Source organism: Chelonus insularis, unplaced genomic scaffold (assembly GCF_013357705.1).
Source record: "Chelonus insularis isolate UGA/USDA-ARS -01 unplaced genomic scaffold, ASM1335770v1 contig_57_pilon, whole genome shotgun sequence".
Lineage (NCBI taxonomy): Eukaryota > Metazoa > Arthropoda > Insecta > Hymenoptera > Braconidae > Chelonus > Chelonus insularis.
Window position 1 is genome coordinate 801,088 of NW_023276654.1, and position 27,352 is coordinate 828,439.

The following is a 27,352-nucleotide window of genomic DNA, read 5'->3' on the forward strand; positions in this document are numbered from 1 at the left end:
CGTGGATTGTTGTGCTAAATACGGTAATTTTTATTGGAATTTTTTCTCCCTGTATATATACGTGTAAGCGGAAGTTTGGTGACTCACGGTGGCCCGAGAAAAATCATATAAATGACTTTAGTCTCGGCCGAGACTCGAACCCGCGACCCATCGTGCCGTCAAGCTGACGCTTACCTATGAGTTCACCGCGTCAATCCGTTTAAGTTTATAATAAATTGTAATGATATAATGTGTTGCCGCTAATATTAAATTAAAATAATATTAAATGTTGAAATAAAATTTGTTAAAAATACAAAGAATTAGTTTCGACATTTTATTTTTTTATGATATGTAGTCGGTAATTTTTTTTAATCAAAGGAACAATGTTGTCAACAGAAAAAGATCATTTCCATTTATGTAACATAATTTGCAACTTTGTTCCGGTAAAATAAAGAAATTTTCGGTGAAGAAACTCGAATTTATTGCATAGATCCCGTTTTCAATTGTTCATAACAAATTTAGTAATCATAAATAAGAAAAATTCGTTTTCATTCATCTTACATGGTTAGTAACTTTTATTAAATGAAAGAGAAAATTTCCCGTTGGAAGAACTTAAATACATCGTATAAATCCCATTTCCCATTGTTTATAACGAATTCAGTTGTTAAAAATACAAAGAATTAATTTCGATGCAAGTTACATGCTGTGTAACTTTTCTCTAGTAAAAGAAAAAATGTTCCGTGGAGAGAACTTGACTAAATTGCATAGATCTCGTTTTTTATTGTTCATAACAAATTTAATTGTTGTAAACATTTCACATAAACAAAAAGTAGTCTATGTCATTCATGACATTTTTCTGTTCATGTCTGCAATGTTTCATCGACATCGGTTCAGCCCAAGATTGCCCCGGACAGATGAGCAGACACTCTAATCTCATTCCTATCGAAGATAACAAAAAAAAATTATCTTGATAGAACAGAATGCTTTAATAAATTATAAATAGTACAAAAATTGATCATTTATTCGATTTGCGTAACAGATATTTCTCCTCATTAATTGTATCTACATCATTTTCCGATTTGAAAGTTTCTTTTATCGATGGATATCAATGATTCTTCATTTGTGCATACTTTTCAACTGTTCTCGAAATTTGGTGATAGTCACCAAACTTCCGTATGAGTACTAATCATGGTTTCCTGACTATACTATCAGGCTTATATTAAAGCGACGCTTTCCAGGTACTCAAGTGACCCCAGAGAATACTTTTCTTGCATCAGATTTAACATACAAAAAAGTCCCTAAAGAATTAAGACAACCTTCAAAGAAAAATTAGTAATCCTTTTAAAATTTTTGTTATAGATTCAATATTTATTAAAAAGAGTAAAAGTAAAAATTCTTATGCAGCACGGTAATATTCGGTAATATTAATTTTTATTTAAACTTTAAACAAAAATTAGTAAGTGACTAGAAAAAAATGAGAATCGGTATATAATTTATTATGAACCGTGTAGTAGGAAAAATTTGGGTACTCTCCTATAAATTTTTCTATTCTTGAAAGTTTCCGTGCTGGGTCGGGAATCTTCGAATTATTGGTCTAACACAATCTTTCTTTGTATTAGAAGACTGTTCACACAATCAAAAACATAAGCTGTAACGTACAATTTAAGATGTATGCGTGCATACTAATATCATAATAACATAATAAGTTAAAAATTGGTTTGCACGCATGCGTACACCTTACGGCTTTTGTTTTTGATTGTGTGAACACCCTCAGTGCTATAGTTACTTTTTTCAATATTGTAAACAAAGATGACATTCATATTTTTCGTTACGATTTAATATTGGCGGCAACACGTTATATCATTACAATTTATTATAAACTTAAACGGATTGACGCGGTGGACTCATAGTTAAGCGTCAGCTTGACGCACGATGGGTCGCGGGTTCGAGTCCCGGTCGAGACAAAAGTCATTTATATGATTTTTCTCGGGTCACCGTGAGCGGGAGGAAGATCTCTTCGGAGATCTGGGTGGTTGTATCGACGACACAGGTTTTCTGCGTAAGATCTCGATCGTAGAGATAGGGAGGAGGGGGGGTCAATATTGTAAAACGTGCCATATTCATTCTAACGAATGAATTAGTTAAGAAAGTTAATTATCAATGAACCTAATTTATTTATTTATTTGTTTATATGGGCATTTCTCTGTAAACTGGGCAACTTCCTATAGGAAAGCTGTCTTGGCAATTTTTTTGCTTATATGTTCAATAATTGTTATTTAGGCGTTAAATATTCATCTATTTAGCATAACATGGCAAAGGAACCAAGAATATTTCTATTAGTTTAGGAAATATTGAGCTTATTCTAAAAAATCGTTACAGGGGACTGTTGTCTATATCAGGGGACTGTGTGTTGAAATGAAAAATACCATCATAATACCAAAATAAAACATTTTTTTTTTTATTAAACTTTAAAGTTCACTAATTAAATAACTGAACAATAAAGAAACATATAAAATCAACAGTCTTCTTATAATATTTTACTTTTAATCGAATTTTAAGTAAACCTTTGTTTCTTATCTTAGTCTTAATAGTAATTAGTACTAAGTAAAATCACATACATTAAAAGTACGTTTAACTACTTTTAATCTTGAACTATAGAATCAGTCTCATTATAATAGAAGATAATCATAAAAATATCACATAAAGAAGTGAAAGAAAGTCTTATTGTTTTTCAAAAACATCAACAGAAGTGTCAAATTTATAAAATATTCTATTCCCTTTTAAATATATATTTGGATGGGGAAGTGTCTGTACCACTTGGTCTATTGTAATATCTGCAACATCGTCTTGATCGAATCTAAATATTTGGCCTTTATCATCACAGAGCTTTAAGAATGTGACACGGATTTCGCCATCTTCTTCATCAATCTTGTCAATAACGCTCACATATCTATATTCTATATTCTTGCCAAGCAATTTGACAAGGATATAGTCACCAGTGTTAAATGCTTTCACTGAAGCCAAACTAGGCCCAGCTTCATTCTCAGATTCTGATTCGGTGAACACATCTTCCACCATAAGTTTTGTCTTGCCTTCATAAATTAATTTTCCGATATTAAAGTGTAGACAACAATCATTGTCACAAAAGCAACTTAGCTTTTTCATCACTATCTCAAGAGGATTCGATTTTATACCCAAAGAATTATAAAATTTTCCAGTAACCTGATGTACTTTGAGAGTGCCTACAAAATTTTTCACTTTGGTTGCTTCTCGTTCGATTTCAGCACTCATTTCTTTAATTGCATCATCTAGTATAATGCTCAAACTAATTTTAGGACATCTCTAATGGCTTCGACAAATTTATCCAGATTTTCGACATCACCTCCTGCAGCAACCACGGCATTAGCAGTCCTCTTGCATGTAGCTCCAATGCCGTCCGGAGCACCTTTACCATGGCCACTCTCCGTATAGTTCCAAGTAAATTTTTGTACATGGGGAAGTCGTTTTGGTATTTTTATCGCCATGATGTAAAACATTGTTTTATTTCGATACTGAGTTACTGGACCATCGCTCAAGAAATGAAGGTTTTTAATTTCAGGTGGCGAATCATTAAAAATTGGATCCAGATGAGCCCAAATGGCAGCTGGAGAATGAGAAACATTTGTAGAGATTGTGCAATAAGATTTAATATTTTCTTTCAAATATATTACTATTGTGTGTAGACTAATCTGTGTACGTGACCCGCCAAAATGGAAAGCCTGAATTTCTTGACAGTATTTAGTGGAGTAATTTTCAGAGAAGTCCATATGTATTAGAACATCTTCTTCTGTCAACTTACTTTTATGTTTTTTATAGCACTGAACTGGTGTACAATATTTCTTTCGTGAAGCAGAAAGTTCGCTAGATCTCCTTGCAATTCTGTAATGAGTTCGCGGGGTTTCACATTGAAAGACTTCTTAATGTATTTTGTTACTCGACGAGTCTTTTTCGATTTTGCGTCTATAAAATCTTTTTTTTCTATTACCCATTTTTTGTAAATGATTGGTTTTCTATCGTCAAATTCTTTATATGCAGGATTCTTATCAACGCACTTTTTACATTCTCGAGACAAACACTTCTCATTATAGCGGTCACAACATATCTCCTGCAGCAATTTTTGATGGCTGTAATAATTTAAAATCTTTCCATTGAATAAAGCTGATAATTTCAAGTCTATATTTGCATGATTAATGCACAAACAAGTATCACGTCTGTCAACGTTGGGCATGACAATCCAAAATGGTCGTAGTCTAAAAAAAGTTTGGTAACTTAGTTTAAAATTGCTGTTCTGTTGTTTAAATTTCGTATATAAGCCAAGCAATGAATCAAGCCTGTATCGCTTTTGTTTCCGTTCCGCTTTTCTAGTGATAAATTCTATTTTTCCCGCTCCTTGTCTACTGTTAGAATCATCTTCGAAGAAATTTACAACTGCTTTTACACATTCTTCTGAAATGTTTTTTTTCCTTGCCATTTGATGAGACGTTTTTCCCATTTTAATTCTCTTATAGGTTATCACACCTGCGTTTTTCATTCGCCATAACTTATATTTATCAACAATCTTTCCCGAAACTATTTTTGTTAGAAGCCTTTTTTCTTTTAGTGTTTTCATCTCTGAGAAATTATCTTGCAATTGTTGTTTCAACACTTCACCGAAAAGTGCCCTTTTGACTAGATCTTTCCTACACTCTGGAGTATCTGCCATTTTCTGTAACTTAGTATTTGGTGTATCTTTAGTATTTTCTTCCTTCTTCAACCGCGATAGGCGGTTCTTGTACTTCAAAACTTTCTTCTTCAGAGCTTTAATTTCTTCATCTTTTTTCTTTTTTATTTTATGTCTTAGTAACTTGTTTCTATCAATTTTTGTTTTAACTAATTCAAGAACTTCAGATGTTGACATTCGACATGAATTACTTGCATCAGAATCTGGAGTATTTTCTCTCACAAACGAGTTCGTAATATTTGCTAACACTTTTTTCTTATTACGATATTTCGTACAATGCTTTCGCCACTTCTTCTTTGCCTCCCGATATTCGCGTAAAGTCATGTTTTCAACAAGCTTTCTTGTTCCCTTTTCTTTTTTTTTAAGGTATTTAAGGCGTTCTTTTTCTCTAAGCTCTTCCCTTTTCTGCGGGTCGTTTTTAATACGCTCGTATCTCTTTCGCTCAGCTTCTCTTTTTCTTTGTAAAATCTCTTCCTTAGAGAGCTTTTTCTTTCTTGGCGCCATACTCTAAACAGGTGTGTTACCTAAAACAACGACAAACATAAAATAAAAAGAGTCCCCTGGATGCAGAAACAGTCCCCTGTTCCTCAACAGAACAGGAGACTGTCACCAGGGGCCTGTTTAATTTGATTTCATCGAGAGGTAGCAAAAAATGTAATTGAGCTATGTTATTTTGTTGTACACAGGTTATATTTATCTATTACAACGAAATAAAGTTTCTACGATATAAATTAATAACATAAGAAGAATCAAAAATACTCCTTACCAGAGGACTGGTGGCCGACAGGTTATGACGTGACTTCCACGGAGGGACGCTCGTGTAGCACTAAATAAAATGCCATCTGAGCGGAATGGCAGCTACCGCGCCAAACTTCAGATCGTTTGCGTTCCGTTACACGCAGTAATGCTGTTGTTTAACTTTTATACTACATTCCGCGTAATTTGAAATATGGACAGGGGAACTGTTTACAAAATGTGGAGACAAACTTGAATTAACTTTTTTAATATTATAAAATTAATATTTATTAAAAATGAACAGAACTCGCGAACAATCAAAAAATATTGTTTGTATAATCATACAATTTTATTGTTTCAACTAGTTTTTCTTTTCATTATTTTAATCTGGAGTAAGTAAAGTGGTTTGGTGACACACCAGGGGACTGGTTTTGGAGACCTATTAAAACAATTTTGATACAATAAAGTTTATTTTCATAAATATTAAACAGTGAGTAGAGATAGATTAGGTTCTTATCTTTCATAGTTACCTAAGAAACAGATATTATGTGTAATTTTACTATACAATATTGGCCTGAGACAACGAGTTGCCCAGTTTACAGAGAAATGCCCATATAACTAACAAAATTATCACTAACCTTAAATAAACTTGTTTTCCTATGTAACTTATAATTTTTGTATGTTGATCATTACTTTTTACTTTTTAGTAAGTTTGAACTCACATTCTTGACCAGTAAGGTAATTTGTGTATGGATTTTTAAATAAAAATTAACGGAATTTTTTCTCCGTGGATATATATGTATATATATATTCATATACACTGATTGTTAACAAGCAACCTTCAAATGTAGGCCCATGAGTCAGAGTATGCGCATAAAAATAATTAGACTAAAATAAATATTTAATCTAATCAATTGATATTTAGTGGTTAAATCAACTACATTATACTAGTTGAAAAGAAATAAAATTTAGTGAAATCCATAAAATATTCAGTTGACACAACTATTTTTTTCAACTATATTTTAGAATTGAATCAACTAATTTGCTTTTGTTATACAACAATATTTCTTATTATTTGAATCAAATTTTAATTCAATCAGCTAAATTTTATCAACTACAAAATTTAGTTGAATTTACTAAGCCTTTTTTTTCAGTGTAAGCTCAGAAGTTGTTAAAAACTAGGATTTTTTTGTTTAACACTTGTATTAATTTAATAGCATCAGAATGAAATATCGGAATAAGATTTTGATGTGCACATAAAGATATAAATGAAATTTATTTTAAATATAGAACGTTTACTTTACAATAAATGGATTCCAACTTGAAATAAAAGTAGTCTTTTGTTTCAGAGCTACAAAGAAAAAGTTAGTTTCAGCTCTCACAAACTTTACTTACATTTTCAGTACGCGACAGAAATGGTGTCTCAATTTAATATAGAAAAGCATTGGGAATTTTAAAAAAACTGCAAAAATCGGACACTATTTATGTCGCGTAGTCTATTATCGGCGTTGTGAGTTAAATAAAATATATATTATGGAATATACCATTATTTTATTTTTTCTAAAAGTAATAAAACTCGCTTCGCTATAAATATTAAGTAGATGGTGGTAAAACATATCCTCCAAATACTCTTTCTAATTCCTGAGCTATAGCTACACAAAGATGATCACGTTGAGGTGCTGCAATCACCTGAAAATTTTAGTAGGTAGGATTAATATGAAGATTTTTAGTTTTTATAATTGAAGAGCAGTGTTTGGTAGAAACAATGACGATTATTTTTCTTTTATCGATAAATGGAACATTCTAATTAACGAATCGAAATTGATAATAAACAGATTTAATCATTGTGTACTACTATGACTGTTCAGGAAAATTTATTCTTATTTCGATAAAAAATAATTGGATCGAATTGTATTTAATTATATAAGATTATATACAAAATTTTTATATTTTTGTATGGAATTTTATATATTTACTAGCAGATTTCTGCAATTTTGTCCACGTAGTGTGTGGAATTACATTACAAAATATCGATTGATCGAAAATGTTTTGGATAGTAATTTCATGGTTCGAATAAGAAAACTTTATTCTTATCTTAAGATTTTTATCTTCAAATAATAAATGTAACTTCGTTTTCAAAGACATTTATTTCAAAACCTGAATGTATTGCTGGACTCGTTAAATAAATTTTTTCAAAAAGCATTAATATAAATCATAAAAATCTCTGAAAAATGCTAACAGCATGTTCCTATTAATGAAGTGATTTGAAAATATTTTTAGAGATTTTCAGCACTTTTAAGAGTTGTTTACAAATTGGTCAGCATATTTCTATAAAAAAGCAAAGTATTCCAGAGATATCTAACTGATTTCCCAGTTGTTTTCATACTATTTCAGAGCTTTATCAGCAAAATATTTCCGTACGATAATATTATGAAAAAAACCTTGTTTCCATTCATTTTACATGGTTGGTAACTTCATTTTAATAAAAGAACAAATTGCGCATTGGAGAACTTGAATATATTACATATATCCCGTTTTTCATTGTTGATCATATTTAAAAATAAGACCTAACTACATAATTACAATTTTTTGAAGTCATAAGAAAAATTTTAAAGATGAAATACATATTTTCCTTCCGAACACTATCTTAACAATGCATCATAATTCAGGGTAATCGAATAATTTGTAATAGACGAAATTCGATTCCTGTTAGAAGACTCTTTTTCTTATGGCTCATGATTAATATAGACGTCAAAACACATCATATGATGTATAGATAACGAAAATCTTTGTGATGAAATAAAGTAATTTTGTATAGTCCTGCACGATCCTCGAAGGTCCTGAAAAATTCTAGAAAGACTTAAAACCTAGAAAGGAGAAAACTATTTATACAAAAAATCCCAAAACTTGACCTGGTAGCAATTATTGTAGACTGAGTCGTCGAGTAATAACTTTTGTGAGAACTCGTGCGTTCAAAACATTACATATCTGTGAATAAAGGGGCAAAAAAACAAGTGACTATGTGCAAGCCAGTGATTTTCCACACCTACAATATTTCTACGAGCAACCTGAGAAATATAGGAAATTATCGATTTTAATAGGAATTTAAAAAAAATATTATAATCCCATAAAAATTTGAGTTTTCCCATTAACAAATTCAAATAGAATAATAAAAATATGGAAAGGGAATTGGCAATCGAGTCGGAAACATGGGAATGCCATAGAATATCAAAGATGAGTTCAAATAGGAATGAGGATTATTCAATGGGTAAAAAAAATTGGAAGAATTTTGAGGAGGCGGAGCCTTTCCGAGTAGAAGGCGATGCCGGTTTGAAGCCATGAAAGCGTCTCGCCACCGAGCGAGCAGTTAGTCGGGCTACAGCCGCCAAACAAAACAACGTACACCTAAAATCGTCACAATTGGTATCAGTTTGAGTTCAGCTTCAGTGGAAAACTGGGAACATCCAGTGTTACTAGGTCGAAGGTGGACGGCCCTGGGCAACGCCAAGTCCTTGAGTCTCTAAGCCCGCCTGGAAGCTACTGGAGTCAACGGGGACAGAACCAGAGTCACACATCAACATCATTGACCAGCGTCTGGTGAGTCAACATCACTTCACCGCGTGTATTAAACAGAGCATTGGGTCACACTGGCGTCATAATTATCATCATTATATATTGTAACTTTTACTGCCAAACTTCCCACCCATATCCAAAACATAGTCTTTAATTATTTCACCATAATCTTTCAATTTTATTGAAATTTACTTTAGGAGTTTACAGCTATCTCAATTGGTAGGAAATAATCCCCTGTTATTATAGCTGAGGACAGGGAATAAAGTGAAGGTTACTATAATTGTAAACGTAATTATTCCGCGTGTGAAAACCCTTCAGGCCAGTAAGCTTGCATGCATTGCAGGATCTCAAGAGAGTAAGGGGAGACTATTAGTTCGAAACAGGGTTCGTCATTAATATTTTTTTTTGTAGTATTATAAGGCAAAATTATCAATTACTTCTGTAATGGATAATTTAGAAAAAAAAATATTTGTATATGCGTTTAATGCAAATACTTAAAAATGTGAACTGTACTTAACATGTATAATGTATGCTGAATTTTATATCTACATCCTGGCTGTATATGACTCTATGTTACGGTGCCAATAACTATTATTATTATTATTTACAAACTGCCTAATAGGATGGAGTCTGATTCTGTAGGTCAGGAAACAATAAGTTTTTATAGAATTTAAAGGACTCCTATAGGCAAATAATGCTCGAAAATTATTTTTCTATTAACAGACTACCTAATGAGATACAGTTTGATTCCACGGATGAAGAAAAAGAAAGTTTCGATAGGTTTTTGATGGCTTTAATGGAAAATCTTTACGTTTCAAGACCCCCAGAGTTGATCATAATAGTTTTTGAGTGGACGTCTGTGTGTGTGTATGATTAGATTTTTAGCACAATCGGTCAAGTCATTTTTTTGCAGAATCAATAACTGGTAAAAAACTGAATCTTATCATTCTTTCCACTGGGAAGTTAGTCGTGTGGACCTCTCGGATCGCACCCAGACCACTAATGAGCACTGATATTGTTTATATTTCAATACTGCCCAAAGATATTATATGTAATAATTATTGCATAATAACTGAACCAACTTATAATTGACACGATTATTTTCATTTTGCTTCATACTTATGCATAGTCCAGTCATATAAGATTTTAAATTGGGAAATATTGCAATGGATGAAATTTTGATAATTAAATTAAAATAATAATTAAATATAAATTATAATTAAAAATTATTTTATACTCAATTTTCCACCATTTAAATAGCCAAGCGCTAACGTATTGCTCTGTCTCTTTCACAGCGTATCGTACGCTAAGGGTGTTCAGTATTTTCACCGGTTTTAACTTTACCGTTATAAGATCAAAATGTTCAGTAGGTTTACCTTTAATTCAATGGGAAATTTTCAGAGAGTTAAAATCCCATTAAATAACATTAAATTCTACTGAAAAGTTGAATAGGATTTGTAGATATCTAATGGGAATGCGTTACATGTCAAAATCCTCTTAAGTTACAATCTGTCCTATTAAAGTGTTCTATATTTTTACCTATAATTTGATAGGAAAATTCAAAAGTATAAAAATCTGATTAAACAACATCGCATCCTATTGGAAAGTTGAAAAGAAAAGAAAAAAAATGAATAGGATTATAAAGTTAATATTAAAATCCTATAGAAAAATTTTTATTTCTGTAGAAAAACTGAAACGGATTCGGGACATCTTCGTGGGACAATTGATTGGGGCTCAATGGATTTTTATAGGGAATGCTCTTCCAATAGGATTCAGTAGGAAATTTTCGATGCAATTTTCCCATTCAATTTTTATTTCCCAATAGGATCGTTTAAGTAGAGCAGAGCTACCTCCAGTGATCCATACGTTGAGGAGTTCACCGCCACAGTGATTCTCCGAGGGGTGTGTACATCTCCAACTTACTTAAAAAAAGCCTATAACGTTTCCGAAAGTTTGCCCACCTACACACGCTTAGGAAAGAAAGCCCGAAGAGTTCTGAAACCCCAAAAAGAGTTCTAACCATACTTCAAGGGCACTCTAGCAGTAGTCTTATCTCCATTCTCACCGTGTCACGAGAATCTACCAAATCACCACTTAAGGCCCACTTAAAATCTAGTCATAGACGTGAGGAAACTAAATAGTTCAAATTTAAATTAATTAAAAGATTTAATTTTATTCAAATACCACCCATAAGAAGAGAGCGAAAAGAAAAAAGAGTAATTGGAGGTCATGAGTACTATAAAGATAAAGTTACCAAGAACGGAACGTGAGTACTCTGAAAATTTTCGTATTCATCTTTACATTTACTATTGATGGGTTTAGAATTTTATAAAAATTCTTTCTTTAAAAATTAATTTTTACGGAACTCATCATTTACGGAAGCCGCAAAATTTCTATTTGATTGTCGATTGGCTATTTTAGTTGAAATCCGTTAGCCATTTTGTTCCTAGTTGATTGGCTTCCCGGTTAATATTATTACATTTTAATAATACATAAATCAATATTTTTAGATTTGTTGATGTAGCTCGAATTGTTCTCTATTTCGCTGTTTTTCATACAATGATAAACAATAGAAATGAATTAAAAACACCTAATACAGAAAAATATTCTGACATAATTAATTTTTTGTACGATGAAAATAACTCAGAATTGCGTAAGTGCGGTAATGAAAATTCCATAACTACCGCAGCAACTGATGACGATACGGGAATTGTTTTTGGTGATACCAATTTATTTAAAAATATTACAGTAGATGTACTTCATGTTACATCGACAATACGTGTAGTACCAGATATATGTGGAACAACAATTTGTACATATGTTTTAGTAGAACATAAACATTACGTGAGTAAAATACATGAGATGAATAGAGCTTCAATGATTAATAATCTTATTAGTAATTGAGTTGAATTTGTGAATAACTCTTTTTTTATAGGTTTCCCCAGTTGCGATAATCCTTACCAATCAACGGAAAAATAATATTATGTATTCAGTTTAAAAGTATATATCAGAAAATTTCATCAGATTACACCATTCTACTATTATTTATTCTGATTTTGACTTTGATATTAAATTAGCTTTAACAACTTTATATCCAAATGCAGAAATTAATGGAACGTTCGAAAACTACTCAAAAGTATCTTATTTATTTTTATTGTTATTCCTACTATAATAGGATATAGAAAAAATGAAAATATATATTTAAATATATTTGTGCATTTTTATTATTTTATAGATGATTAATCAACAAGTGTCTTTCATGAATTTTAATCAAAGGAATGAATCACAAATAAATGATTGAATTAAAAAATTAAGTTTACTTGTACTCCTTCCTGCTTCAAAGATTTTTGATGGTTTACAGATCGTAATAAATGATACAGATGAAGTAACACGGCTTTGTATGACCAATTGTATTAATGATTATGATTATTTGAAAAATTTTCCCAATTGCTCTGTGAATTCACACTCAAATTTTCTATGCATTCTTTTCGTTTTAGAATCATTGGCAAAATTAATATATGACGCAAAAAAATGATATTCAAAGGCTCCAAAATGATAGCAAAGCAAGAGTGACGTTGTTCCTAAGAGTGAGATCACTATTACATGGACACGGACAATGCACCAAAAGTTTTTGGAAAAAAATAGAAGAAAATAGAATGTCAGTTGATAATTTTTTAGAAAACACAAGTCGGATGATGAACGGAGTTGTTGCAGAAATGAATTTCAAGATGGAATTTTTAGAACCATGTCAGATGAGGGTGAATGATTTGAATTCAATTGAATTACCAGGTACACCGTTTCAGTTCTTATTGGCTAGTTTAACTGAACACGATGGCAATAATAATAATAATTATTATTTTATTTTTGTATACAGATGTTTCTATTCCTACGTTGCTGACAGACAATCAAAATATCAATATTATTGTAGATGAAGAATTAATGGTCATTAATCCGGTTGAAGCCGCAACTATAGGTAAAGTCAAAGTAGTCATAAAGTTATTTACTAGGTAAAAAAACCTCATGATGATATTTGTTAGGTGTGCAGAGTAAGACTCTCCAAAGTAAGATGCACGGCCTGCAATCACATCGTAACTTACAAAAGATGTGCAAAAATATTAGAGATAATGCTCTAAAGGAAAATCTTACATTACGATGTCTATATTGTAATACTATCACGGATTTTTAATTGGTCATTTTCCCGTCTCAAGATATAAATAATTTTTAATCTGTTATTAATGTACGTATTTATAATTAGGTATAAAAGTTAATATTGGAAAAAAAATATATTTAGTTTCATTAATGTTCATTTCATCTGTCTTATTACTTGAAGTCATCAGAGAATTTGCTGAAAATTAATTGTATTCGAATAAAAATAAATATGATTGAGTAATGTAGAGTATAGTAGAGTGATTCCATTACGGTGAAATCTTTAACTCATTATTTATAATTCGTATAATTTTCTTATGCTGAATTGCTGAATATACTGAAATGCTAACCAATTGTATACTATTAATTCCATTAATTAATTTTTATTATTGAAATTTCATTCCGTGTGATTAACTGAACCATGTAAAATGCAGTTTTCAGTTTTAAACATTCGCGGTTAATTTCATTTCGGAGTACTTTTCCGCGGTTAAGTGACAGTTCGTCTCATATGTTGTTCAGTGTTTCTTCGGTCCATGTAAACCATCCTGTCGTGTTATTTACGTTTGGAAGACTCTACCGTAGGCCGTAGTTAGTTAACCAAAGTTAAGGTGCGTTTATGTGGACCTTAGCCGCAGTTATAACCGAGGTACGACTACGGTTTCCGTGGCACCGCCATTTGAGGGTGTTTTTAGATAGATCGACCAAAAATAAGTCGAAAATGAAGAATAAAATTTTTCGATATCTCGCTTTTTTTTCGAGATATCGAGGTTCAGAGTTTCAAATTTCGAAACACGTATTTTATAGCATATCTTAATAATTTTACATTATTAATCATTTGTAGCGATGGAAATAAAAGAATTTTTTTGTGTTTTTCAATGAATATGAATGATAATATAATCATTGATTAGAATAAGATTCTCACGCCATCTAACAGAAAAAATTAATACTTCGGACGACGTCACGAAATCTTTTGGCGGAAAAATTAATTAAAGCCGATCTACTACGATCTCTAACGGTGGAATAATTGGTTGATTATTTATTTGTATCAGTTCCCATTGTTCTTCGGTATCGTTCGTTTTGTCGATTTTCTTTCTGCTGTTTTTCTTTTCTACAAGTTTTCAAAATGTCAGGTATGCATCCAGAATTACATAGTAAATTAGAAAATTTTTCATTCCTCCATCCTTTTGGAGAACTTGTTACAACAAATGAATTAGCAATTTTTTTTCTCGAAGAAATCGGCTTAATTCCGTCGCGTCAATCAACACCACCGACATGTTGTAATCTCCCAATACTCGTTGAGGATTTTGGAGACAAAAAACTGAAATGGGTATGGAAGTGTTCTTCAAAAGGATCAAAGAAGAGAAGAGAAAAATCATGCCGAAAAATTATAAACCCAGCGTCTGGTACGTTTTTCGAAGGAAATACGTGTTGCATTGAAGTGCGCGATGTACTTGCAATCGTCATTTGTTTTGCGATTCAGATGCGTCGTAAAATACTTCGGAAGTGACGAGCCGAGGGGTCCCCTTCTGTTGTGTATGAAGTGCGATTAGACAATTAGACAATTAGAATACCTTTCCGTGGTGCACTTCGAGTGTAAAAAGCCTATGAAATTTAGCTTTTTCTAGCCAAAATTGTCTAGAAACATAAACGGAAATGTGTAAATGTTTATTTTTTGTAATGTTAGTATAAATATCAGTTAGCTCTGTCGACTAGTGAGACAATTCTACATAATTCTGTGCTAGTTGATAGTTGGTTCTGCCTGAACAGCACGGATTGGGGTATGCTACTTTCTACTTGAGACAATTCTACATAATTTTGTGCTAGTTGATAGTTGGTTCTGCCTGAAAAGCACGGATTGGGGTATGCTACATGATTAAATGAATATTAAGTGTTCCTTCTAATTTTTACTTATGATTCTATTGAAAAGTATGCAATGTCAATTTTTAGTATTTGTATTTTAAGAACCGAAAATTATTGATTGGGTTAATTTATTTAGAGCTAAAAGATCGAGAGCGATCGAGTACGTGTACTTGAGCGTCGCTTGAGCGTCGTTGGCTAGGTTGGAGAAGAAGAGCTAGGATTCGCCGAGTGCTGAAACAAGAGCTAGGATAGGGCGAGCGGATCGGGTGAGCTCGACTGAGCACGAGCTGGGACGAGAGCGAGTCCAACTGACAGGTTGCGCTTAACCTCTCGCAACAGTATTATTTGCAATGATTCGCGCTTTTATTTTGAAATGTACTTCACAAGGGAATCTCTTTTATCGACTGTTTTTCTAGCGAAGTCTTCTTTTTCGCTCATCCGTATATAAAAACTTTGACCTTCGATATCTCGAAGACAAAGCGAGATATCGAAAAATTTTATTCTTCATTATCGACTTATTTTTGGTCGATCTATTTGAAAACACCCTCAAATGGTGGCGCATAATCGAGGTTAGAGCTTCTTAACTTAGGTTGGAGTTCACGTATAAACACACTCATATTTAGCAGATAATTGAAAATGTTACAATTTTTACAGTTCACTGTAAACTTCAAAATTCGAGATTGGAAACTCAATATGAATTAAAATCATTTTCACCGTCGCTAATTGCTCATAAGATATAAATCAGGTATTAATGCTCTCGAATATACACTCGGCGTCATTAATGCCTGGTCCATCAAAAACTGTGATACTATCCGAGCAATTATCGACGGAGTAGTTTTTTTTTTCAAACAGAGATTCTACATCAATTTAGAAAATTTATGATTAAATCCCCTTTTAGATAGTCCCTATAACAATAGATTATCACCCCTAAAACATTTTTGAACCTCCATTTAAATAATAATAGTGAATTTAAATAATAATTATAATTTAAACTTACTTCTTCAGCCATTATGAAATAATCGTGACCATTAATGTTAGTTTGATTATAGTAATTATAAACTTAATTTTATTATCAAATTATATTTATCATGATTTAAACTTTATTGTTATTATTTAAATTGAGGTTTGAAAATTTTTTAGTCGGGATATTCTAATGTTATAGGGACTATCTGAAAGGGTATTTAATCATAAACTTTGTAAATTAATTTAGATGTAGAATCTCTGTTTGAAAAAAAAAACTACTCCATCGATAATTGCTCGGATAGTATCAAAGTTTTTGATAGACCAGGCATTAATGACGCCGAGTGTATAACATGTTCCATTTTTTTGGAAACATAGAATTTTTTAGAATTGTATAAAATATGTAGGATGCTATATAATTATTTCATGTTGGTAATGTTTTATTCAATTGTATACACTACGCGACATAAATATTGTCCGATTTTGTCGATTTTCTTTTAAGATTATACATGCAATTCTCTATACTCTCCTATAACAAACTGAGACATCATTTATGTCGCGTAGTACAGAATTTGATTCAATCGTTTAAAGTTTTGAATACAGTTCTATGTAAAACAATTACACAGAACTGTATATAATTTCATATAATTCTACCCAATCATTTTTTATCGAGTTCAGACTACATTGTTATCACAAATTCGTTCTTTGAAGTGTAAAAGAATTTTGCTTATTTCATTTTTTTTTATTTGGACCCAGTTATGAAGATATTCAATTCCGAGCATCATAATTTACTATTCTAACCTACAGTAAATGACCAAATGGAATTATCCACATTAAAATTGACGAACAATCGGACATACGCGTAATTCAAATTAATTCTTAAAATATTATGGTTAACTGTTTACAGGAGATGTTCCCATTTCATCTTTGATAAATAGTTAATCTATACCCTCGCGGTTTCTAGGAGCTGCAATCCTACGATTGAAAAATCGTTAAAACTCGGTTAAATTTAAGTGAAATTCCAGTTATTTTCTGGTAAAAAAATGGTTAAAAACAAGTTGAATAATTGAACCAAAATTCAACCGTTTTTTCTCGGTTAAAAAGCAGGAAAATAACTCGCGTATTTATCTGAATATTTACGGTTATATCTCGGTTAAATATGAAGTATTTAACTGAATGAAACAATTTGAATATGAGTTAAAAACTAGTTAAATAAATAAAATATTTTTGATATATCCAGATGTATATAACGGTTAAATATTGGTTAAAAACCAGTTAAATATCAGTTCGAAAAAAAAAAAAAAATTTTTAGTAAATAATTGATATTATATCCACTCTCGTGAATTTAATTTGTTTATAACAGCATGTAATTGTTATAAAAAATGAAAAAACGTCAATAATTGTTGGATTTCAGTTTTTCCAGCGGAATTTGTTTAATATCGACTAGATAAGGTCTCTGATGACACTATATCTACTCTCGCAGATTTAATTTGTTCATAAGATTCTGTAATTGTTATAAAAAATAAAAAAACGTCAATAATTGTTAGATTTTATAAGGTATAATAAGTTTTATAATCAATAAACTATTGATTGAATTCCAAAAAATTTCATAAGAAACATTTTTCTGCTAAATTCGAGCTAGAAATCCAGTTGAATATAGGCCAACTTGAGCTGATATTTCTAGTACATGTATTGTTATAGAAAAAAAAGATATATTTATACCTCTTATTGGTATATATTATATATCAAATATTACATCTCTGCCATTATTAGACGAATATCAACTTAGAATTATATTTTTGACGCTCATTCAATTTTTGGAGTTCATGACAAAGACAGACTGTTATAAACAAATTAAATCTGCGAGAGTAGATATAGTGTCATCAGAGACCTTATCTAGTCGATATTAAACAAATTCCGCTGGAAAAACTGAAATCCAACAATTATTGACGTTTTTTCATTTTTTATAACAATTACATGCTGTTATAAACAAATTAAATTCACGAGAGTGGATATAATATCAATTATTTACTAAAAATTTTTTTTTTTTTTTCGAACTGATATTTAACTGGTTTTTAACCAATATTTAACCGTTATATACATCTGGATATATCAAAAATATTTTATTTATTTAACTAGTTTTTAACTCATATTCAAATTGTTTCATTCAGTTAAATACTTCATATTTAACCGAGATATAACCGTAAATATTCAGATAAATACGCGAGTTATTTTCCTGCTTTTTAACCGAGAAAAAACGGTTGAATTTCGGTTTGATTATTTAACCGGAATTTAACTGTTTTTTTTAGTTCATAGAAACCGCGAGGGTGTTTCAACAAAAAAAGTCAAATTTACCTTCAGCTTTATTATAACTAATTTTATCAATAACATCATATTTTTCGTCCTTCATCGTTTGAAGCAAATTATTCCGCTATGATTTTATTTTGAATTTCTTACTACCATTGACGGATGATTCGATATAATTGCATCAATTAAATTTTATTATTTCCAAACACTGGGAATTATATCAAATGTATTTTAGATTGTACCTGAATACCAATTGGCATACCGTGATCATCTAGTCCAAGCGGTATTTGGCAAGTTGGAAATCTCAAAACATTACATAATGCCCAATAACTGAAATTGTAAGGCTTGAAGAAATAAGAGTAATGATACCCAGCAGTGTTAGGAGAGGAAGGAAGAAAAAATACTCCATCGTGGCCTAGTTTTGTCTAATTGAAGAGAAAAAAATAATAGTATAAGTAGAATGAAGGATGGAAGTCCTTTTGCTCACTAGTACAGTAATTGACCATCATAATTTACCAATAAAAATTCTTTCATGTTATTTGTGATTGATTCAGCCCATTCTTTTTTGTCTTTTGGAAAAAAATCTTCATCAATGAGCTTAAAGATGGCAGCTCCCGTAATTTCTGATTGATTGCATAACAATTTTTTTACCTCACTAATTGCATTGGCTCGATAAGAACGGTTTGTTATGTCAAATTTGAAATCGGCATTGGGTTCTTGACTCATCCAATATCTCCACAATCGAAAAGTGTATTCTGACCCAGGTACGTTTATTTTTTGTGTAAATCCAGATAGACCATGAAAATAGGAAATAACTTTCTGAAATATGAGACTGAGGTTTTTATTAATGTGACTCACTCGGATATCTTCCAAAGTATCTTGATAATAAATCTTCAATTTCTTTATATCCACAGTGGTTTCAAGTTGGTTCACGATTTCAGACTGAGTTATTATTATTTTGAGTAATCCAGTCAAATCTTTTGCGTATTTACAGATGGGTCCGGCTTCCGCCATAGAATCTGAGTAATCGAGTTTTCTTAAGCCAATACCTTTCATTGGTGTTGAATCTGTAATGAAGTATATACATCAACATACAGAAAAAAAAAAGTTTTTCTGTAAGATAAGAATTTTTCTGAAATTTCTCAAAAGTTTGTTGAAAACTACTTAAATGGGCTTCAAAAGACAGAACCTGTCAGACAATGTTCATTCGAATGAATGATGATTATAGTTAAGACCACGTTTATATATTTTTCAATTCGAACGAGATTTAAACGATAAAGAATTTCTTAATTTATAAAAAATCTCGGTTTTACTCTAACACAGTGCTGTCTAGCAATAATTGTGTGAACACTATAATGATAGACAGAATCTTATAGTAAATACATCAAATACTCGGATATTGAACATCACATTTAATTGTATATGACTATGCATTGATCATTCGTGGGGTGACATACAATTTTAGAGCAAATAATAATAGGTTAGATACGGAATTTCATTATATCGTTTGAATCGAGGGCATTTTTTGTGTAAGAGATGAGCTACTTAAGAGAAAAATTATCTAGAGGCAACAATGTGTATTTAAAAACGGTTTTCTAAAAAAATCCTCTTCTGCCAGTGCGAATTCATCCATTTTATTAGCTTCCCCTTAAGACGTTATTGTGGTAGGGTAAATTTTTGAAATTTGTAGTTTTATCAAATTTTAATGTTTTGAAATATTTAGAGGAATATTAAATGGTTTGAAAGTGGATCCATGTATTGACGTATGTATATGCATACATGCGCAGGTCAAGTTTTTCTCGTTTTCAATGTCTCGAGAATTATAGAAGATATCGACATTAAACGAATTTCATTTGAAAAACGATGCAATAAAGAAGATCTGAAAGAAGTATCGACAAATGCAGAATACAATGTGTTGAGTAAAAAAGACGTTCAAAAAAGATTCTACTTATTGAGTGATTCATTTATTTAATTATTATTATCGTAATTATCTAACCTAATATATAAATTTAGAGTTTGTCTGTTAGTCCACGCTAATCTGAGACGGCGATATTATGCAATAACTAGAAAAGTAATCCCTTTATATTAAGTTGGTATCTCTGCTTTCATAGATTGAAAAAAAAGCGAAAGGTAACTATTACTATACAAATAAACCGGTAGTACCTTATGGTCGATATCGAATTAACCGATGATGAGTGCCTAAAATTAAGAAAACTTCAGAATTCTCAGAGATGGCGTATGAGTGTTAAATTTTAGCGAAATATTTAAATTCAAATGAATTTTTAAAGTAAGAGTGTTTATCAAATCATTCATTAATTAATTGTTGTATTAAACAATCTGTTCTATTAAAGCATAAAATATTCAAAAAATAAAAATACAAAAAATTCTACGACACGTGAATTAGTGTATTCTGATGATTATGTGAATTTTATTAAAAAAAAAACGGTGTAATAATTTTATGGATTTAATTCCATATAAATTAGAATTGTCTTCTACTATCTATTCCATTGGAGATTGCTTAATTCATACGGTATAGGTGAAGAATCATGGCTTTTTTCTGCAGTTTAGTAGCCTCTCTGAAAACAAGGTGAACATCAAATGTTCGAAAAATAAATAAAGCAATTGTGGATACTGCGCATGTTAATAGTCTAGTAGCCGTATAAATTTATCGTGCATTACTTATAGAATAGGAATAAAAATTTTTTGGTTATAGATTCTTGTACAGGATGATGAGAAGAGCATTTGTCATCATCATCGGTTAATTCGATATCGACCATAGGGTACTACCGGTTTATTTGTATAGTAATAGTTACCTTTCGCTTTTTTTTCAATCTATGAAAGCAGAGATACCAACTTAATATAAAGGGATTACTTTTCTAGCTATTGCATAATGTCGCCGTCTCCCAAACTTTGCAGAGAAATAGAAGGAACTATCGAAAAAGTTGTAGGATAACTTTTATTTATGAAGATTGTTCATAACAATTGAATTCGTTACAAACAATAGAATACGGGATTTATACAATGAATTGACATTCTTCCAACAGGAAATTTTTCCTTTTACTAAAAAGCAGCAGATCTGTCCTTTATTACAATCGCGTTTGCTTTGAGTAAACAAAAATTAAATCTTGCATTGAAACTTTTTCTGTTTACCATTAATGCACACAAATTTATTATTTTTTTCCAATTTTATTAACTAATATTACATAGCTGGCATCGAATCATTAAAACTTTGAAACTATTTTTAAAAACTTTACCTAATCGATCTATTTTTATGTAGCATAATTATGTCACATTGATTGTTTAGTATAAATGCGTGATTTTTTTTAAAAGCTGAAACAGTTTCGTTTTTTCAAATTTTAGTGGATTACTTTATTCAGATCATTACCGTTCGTACCAATTGAAGAAAATATACGCGGACGAAGTCTTAGAGATAAGCTAGTATTGGCATAAATATTGAATAGATAGTAAAGAAAAATTTTAGGAAGTCGAAAAAAAATCAATTAAATGGGTTTTGAATTTAAAAATATTTCAGGTACTTGATCGAATTTACTATAAATTGTCTTGAGAATCGCGTGATAACGTGGACGAGGACGAAAAATGACTGGCGAAAAAAACTTCGTTAGTCAAACTTGACACTAGATTTGAGTCAATTCAGTGACTAAAATGTTAGAATTTATCTTTTGTATGGTCGATTGATTACTGGAATATATAGGAAGATGGCGGAACTGTGGACAGTGACAGTTTTTCGTGCTTATGTGTTTTTAATATAAAGTGATTATATATCTGTTATAAGTGACTTGTACTCTTTTGAGACATTGAGTTTTATAACAATTACTGCTTTCCTTTCCCAACAGTCTAGCTACGTCACAATGGCAGCGCAGGAAGACGTAGAACTCAACGCTATTGAGTATGGGTGTGAGATAGAAGTCAGAGACTCGCCTTCCCCTTTGGTAGTAAATAATAATTCTATGCAGCATAATAATGCTCTTAATAATGATTCCGTCTCTCTTGATGAAGCTCTCAGTCAAACAGCAATGCATATCGGAGAGCAAAACTACTTAGACACTTTCTGTTCACCTTCTCCGGGTGTTGCAATTTCTACCTTACCTCCTCCTGACACTGTTGCTAACCCTAGTCCTTCTCCTTTGGTAAATGGTATCTCTTCTTCACCAACATCCGAAATTTTTGATCTTCGATTACACAGGTCGCTAGGACTCAACCTTCTCCTAACTTTTACAGTGTATATAATCCTGGTCCTTATGAAATATTAGTGAATTACAAAAGACTGACGTAGTAAATAATGGCATCACTTCTCATGCTAATGATAGTAATCCGTCCTCTGGACCAAATAAGAACCGAGGCCCCCACCCGCTTACAGTAAGTAAGCTTGTACACCAGATTCTCATTAAAGCCAATCGTGGTGACGACATGCTTGCTATTGGAAAAGTAGGCATGCACGTGTTCATCACTCTAAAAACCAGAGCTACGGCTAACTTTCTAGTGAATCACCCTACTCTTGTGGCAAAAAGCTTCAATGCCTTTATCCCCTCCTATAGACTATATACTCGGGTGGTTATTCGGGGTATTACCCAAGAGTTTACCGACGAAGAAATTCGTTCAAACATTAAATCCGAGGTTCCTATCCTGGATTTAGCTAGACTCCATAAGTATGAGAAAAACGATAAAGGCGACAGGATCAAAGTTCCCTCTCGTTCTATCTTACTCACATTTGACGGTCCATCTCGTCCCTCCCATGTAATTTTTTACCTTATAAAATTTGAAGTCCATCCTTACTCTTCAATGGAAGATCCACAAAATGGCTTCTGAAAGGTGCATTTCACATGTTGAAGCTAGACGTTTGTTGTCTCCTAATGTTACGTCAGGGACTTCTTCTTCCACTACCCCCAAACTTTGTTGATTTTCCTCGATTGAGTAATGTTACAGCTTCTGAGCAATCCTCTCCAAATGTCTCTGCTACTCGCCCTAATCTTATGCAATCTTACAGTAAGATTGTTAGTTCCTCTCCTCCCACTATGGCTCATATTAGCAAGAATGAAAACACCTCAACTCCCTTTAGGCCCGGCTTAAGGGAAATTAGAAAGAATGCAACCCAGCTGGTTAGTAATAACCAAAAAACTCTCCAGGAAGCACACAGGAATGCCCTTATTGCCCCAAATGAACGCATCCCCTCTTGTGGTGGGGCCTCTCTTTTCAAAAATTTTGTTCCTCCATCTAGTTCACCGTCCCTTCCCTCGATGCCTTCACTTTCCTTTCCATCAATTCCCTCGAGCCCTCTTATGTCCAGCAGTGTAAACTCTCAATCATCTTCACCCCCTCCCTCTCTAAGCAATTTCGTCAGTCAGCTATCTGAATTGCTGTCTATTCTCTCAAATGCTCTTGCCCCTCTGGCCCCCGGGGTTGCATAGATGTCTCTGCTCTTAAGATATGTCGTGCAACAACGGGGGCAGATTAGACTATAATCCGTCGTGCCCCACTTTCGTACTGCTCTATATGGCAGTCTGAATGGGGGCACGTCGAACACGCCGAGCGCGAGACGCGTTAGCGACCGCCGACCAAAGTGGCGAAAGTTGGTACTACGGGAGGCCAAATTCCAAGCCCTGCGCCTGGGGCTGCAAAGTCAAAATATGACATGTAGGCCTGGGTACAACTGGCCAATTGAGGTCGGACTCGTAGTGGTATGTCGTAAGACCTCGGGCTTGTCACGTGTATCCCTGTGCCTGTTCTAGGTGCAGGTATATGCGTCCCGGGAAATGCCATCGCTAAGATAGTAGTGTGTTATAATTTCCCAGAGTTATGCCCAAAGGGGCGAGGTACTCAATCCCGTCCTTCGGACGGTGGGAAGCATGGATTTGATGCTCTTGCCCCTCTTCTAAAAATGTTTAATGTTAACTTTCCTTTCGATGAATTACTCACTAAGTGTAATAAGCTTAATTCCTATCTATCACAGACCCACTAGTCTTTAACTATGGCCTCCATGTCACAATTAAGAATATTGCAGTGGAATGCCAGAGGCGTTTCTAACAAATCTGATGATCTTGCTCAAATAGCCTTTGGGTATGACATCATTCTAATTTCTGAATCGTGGGTTGACACCTTTCACTAATTTTTCAATCAGGGGTTTTAACATTGTTAAATTGGACCGGTGTGGTAGACGTGGTGGTGGTCTAGTTACTGCTATCGCATACCACCTGCCTTATCGGCGCATTGACTGTATCTTCTCCGTTCCAAATTCCCTAGACACCTTAGAGGTTTCTCTTCAATCGCCTGAAGGTAATCTACTTATTGTCAATGTATACAAGGCTCCTAATGCAACGATTAGCAGTGCACAATGGACATGTCTCTTTGAGTCAATGGAAGGATTTTCCGGTAAATTTGTAAGGGGCGACTTCAATTGTCATCATTCCAGCTGGGGCTGTGCATCGACCTGCTCTGGTGGTGTTTCTCTAGCCAATGCTCCAGAAGATTCTGACTTTTTGCTACTCAATGACGGAAGTCCTACTTGGTGCCCGCGTCCTAACCAAGAGTCTTCCGCAATTAACCTTTCCTTGATGTCACCAAATTTATTTGCACTTAGCTCATGGAAAACCTTAGTGAATCGAATGGGAAGTGATCACTTTCCCATTGATATTAGTGTTGGCACTTTGGTGAATACTCAGTCCTTCTTCTCTCACTAAATAAACTTTAAAAAATTTGATTAGAGCAAGTTCTATCTCTCTCTCAAAACCTATGAGTCTTTTTAGTCCCTGAGGGTAAATTAGGCCCCCCTAGCCATATGTATGAAAACTTCTTGCGCATCTTAAAGGATTGCATCTTTGACTCTGGGGGTAGGTCCCTTTCTGTTTTTCCTGCTTCACCTATCACAAATTGCACTTTTGCAAGACGCAATAAGACAGCATCCCCCTCTCCGTGGTGGAATGGGGAATGCTCGAATATTTCGGATCTTAGATTTCAATCTTACTCCATCTACTTACACGATCCCACTTGGGTTGCCTACGACAACATGAAACGCCGTGAGGCAGAAGCTCGACGTTGTTTTAATAAAGCTAAACGTGATGGCTGGGCTTGCTTTTGTAAATCTCTGAACCGCCCTACACCCATCTCTGTTATTTGGAAGAAACTTAAAGCATTTAAACACAGACGTTGTGCCTCAGTGGCTCCTTCTTCATCGGGAGACTTGGAACAGCAGGAATTACAATTGAGATTTGTGGACAATATGTGTCCTCCTATTGATCCATCCGCGTTGCCTCCCGTCTTTCCTACTCATATTCAATTCTCTTCTTCTTCCATTCCTGTTGATTCTCTCAATAGTCCCTCTTCTAAGTCTGAATTCAAAATCGCTCTTGATAATAGCAAAAAAAATTCATCCCCCGGCCTTGATGGCATTGATTACAAACTGATTGGTAAACTTCCGGAATCTTACAAGGACCATCTCCTCCACATTTACAATTGCCTTCTTCAATCACATACCCTCCCTCCTTCGTGGAACGATTTTATTGTCTTCTTGCTTCCTAAACCTGAAAAAGGCAAATATCGTCCTATATGTTTGGCATCGTGCCTATTGAAACTCATGGAGAGAATCGTTGTCAATCGAGTAAATTGGTGGTTAGAGCACTTCCATATTCTTCCCTGCTCACAATATGGGTTTCGTAGAAGGAGATCTTGTGCAGACAACCTGTCAATCTTAACTTCACGCATTCTAATAGGTTTTGCTGAAAGAAAATTTACCCTAGGAGTGTTCCTTGATATCAAGTCTGCGTTCGATAATGTTGATCCCAGTCTTCTAGTTGGGGTTTTAGCCTCTATTGGTCTTCCAGAGAACTACTGCCATTTTTACTTCAATTTACTTGCCTTGAGACGCCTTTTCTTTTTGGTTGGTGGATCCCTGACTGATCCTCGGTTGGTTAATAAAGGTTCAGGGCAAAGTCTAGTCTCCAGTCCCACTCTCTTCAACTTATATATCTCTAAGCTTGAATCTGATTGAGCCTGACTGCAATGTTATCCAATTTGCTGATGACATATGTATCACTTCTTCCCATCAAGACTATGACGTGGCTCTTGAATCGTTCCAGCGTTCCGTGGATGGTGTGAACAAATATCTTGCTGACCTAAAGATGACTCTTGCTCCAAACAAATCTAAACTTGTCATTTTACTAGAAGAAATATTCCACCTCAACCTTGTTCACTACTGATAAATAACACCTCCATAGAAATTACCAACTCAGTTACTTTCCTTGGAATCACCCTCGATAGTAGACTTTCTTTCAATGCAAATGCCGCGAATCTGGTTCAAAAATGTAATAAACTAATATCAGTTACAAAAGCCCTTAGATCCACCTGGTGGGGCGCTGACCCTATCATTCTTTAAAACTTTTATAGAGCCACAATTAGAAGTGTTTTAGAGTACGGTTGTCATGTGCATCCACCTAGTAACATTCAATTATTTAGTAAACTCTCGCGTATTCAATTTAAAGCCATAAGGCTAGCCATTAGCCTAAGACAAAGCTCTTCTACCAATGTAGTCCTATCTGAGGCAGGAGAGTTTCCCCTCTCCATCAGATTTAGTCAGCTAGCCTCAAGGTATATTTTACGTACCCTTGCTCTTGAAGAGCATCCCCTTCTGGACCTCCTACAACATCTCCAATGTGCGGCTACTTTGAAAGCCCACTCTGATGCTGTTGTTCCCTATAATATCTCTGCCATACCTCTTTTCAAAGCATATTGCAGTTCTAAAAAATACTCCAGTCTCGTTTACTCTTCGGTGAGTGCCACTCGATATGAATTCCCTCTAGAAGTGATACAGCTTACCCCAGATATTGACCTGCACTTTGGCTAACCGTTCAACATATCACCTCCCTCTCCCACAACTGATGAGGATTTCAATATTCTACTTAGGAAAACCTACCCAGACCACATAGCTTTCTACACAGATGGATCTAAGTCGCTTGACTCAGCCAAAGCTGGATTTGCATTTACCTGTCCAGCCCTAGACCTACGGGAATTTCATAGAATAAA

The 27,352-nt window shown here is 33.3% G+C and overlaps 2 protein-coding genes and 1 pseudogene across 2 annotated transcripts; 1 reads left to right on the top strand and 2 right to left on the bottom strand.

Annotated features, from left to right (window-relative positions):
- Nucleotides 1–2,649: 2,649 nt before the first annotated feature.
- LOC118070409 (uncharacterized) lies at nucleotides 2,650–6,484 on the bottom strand. The gene is made up of 2 exons (XM_035088998.1): nucleotides 5,505–6,484; nucleotides 2,650–5,262 (listed from the first exon to the last, which is right to left on the bottom strand). Exon 2 carries the CDS (start codon nucleotides 5,240–5,242, stop codon nucleotides 3,809–3,811), a length of 1,434 nt encoding a protein of 477 aa, XP_034944889.1. The 5' UTR covers nucleotides 5,243–5,262; nucleotides 5,505–6,484; the 3' UTR covers nucleotides 2,650–3,808.
- Nucleotides 6,485–6,730: 246 nt separating this feature from the next.
- The window catches only part of LOC118070412 (fatty-acid amide hydrolase 2-like), a 104,452-nt pseudogene continuing 83,830 nt past the window's right edge, over nucleotides 6,731–27,352 (bottom strand).
- Nucleotides 12,757–13,241, top strand: LOC118070411 (uncharacterized). The gene is made up of 3 exons (XM_035088999.1): nucleotides 12,757–12,835; nucleotides 12,921–13,019; nucleotides 13,084–13,241. Exons 1-3 carry the CDS (start codon nucleotides 12,763–12,765, stop codon nucleotides 13,230–13,232), a joined length of 321 nt encoding a protein of 106 aa, XP_034944890.1. The 5' UTR covers nucleotides 12,757–12,762; the 3' UTR covers nucleotides 13,233–13,241.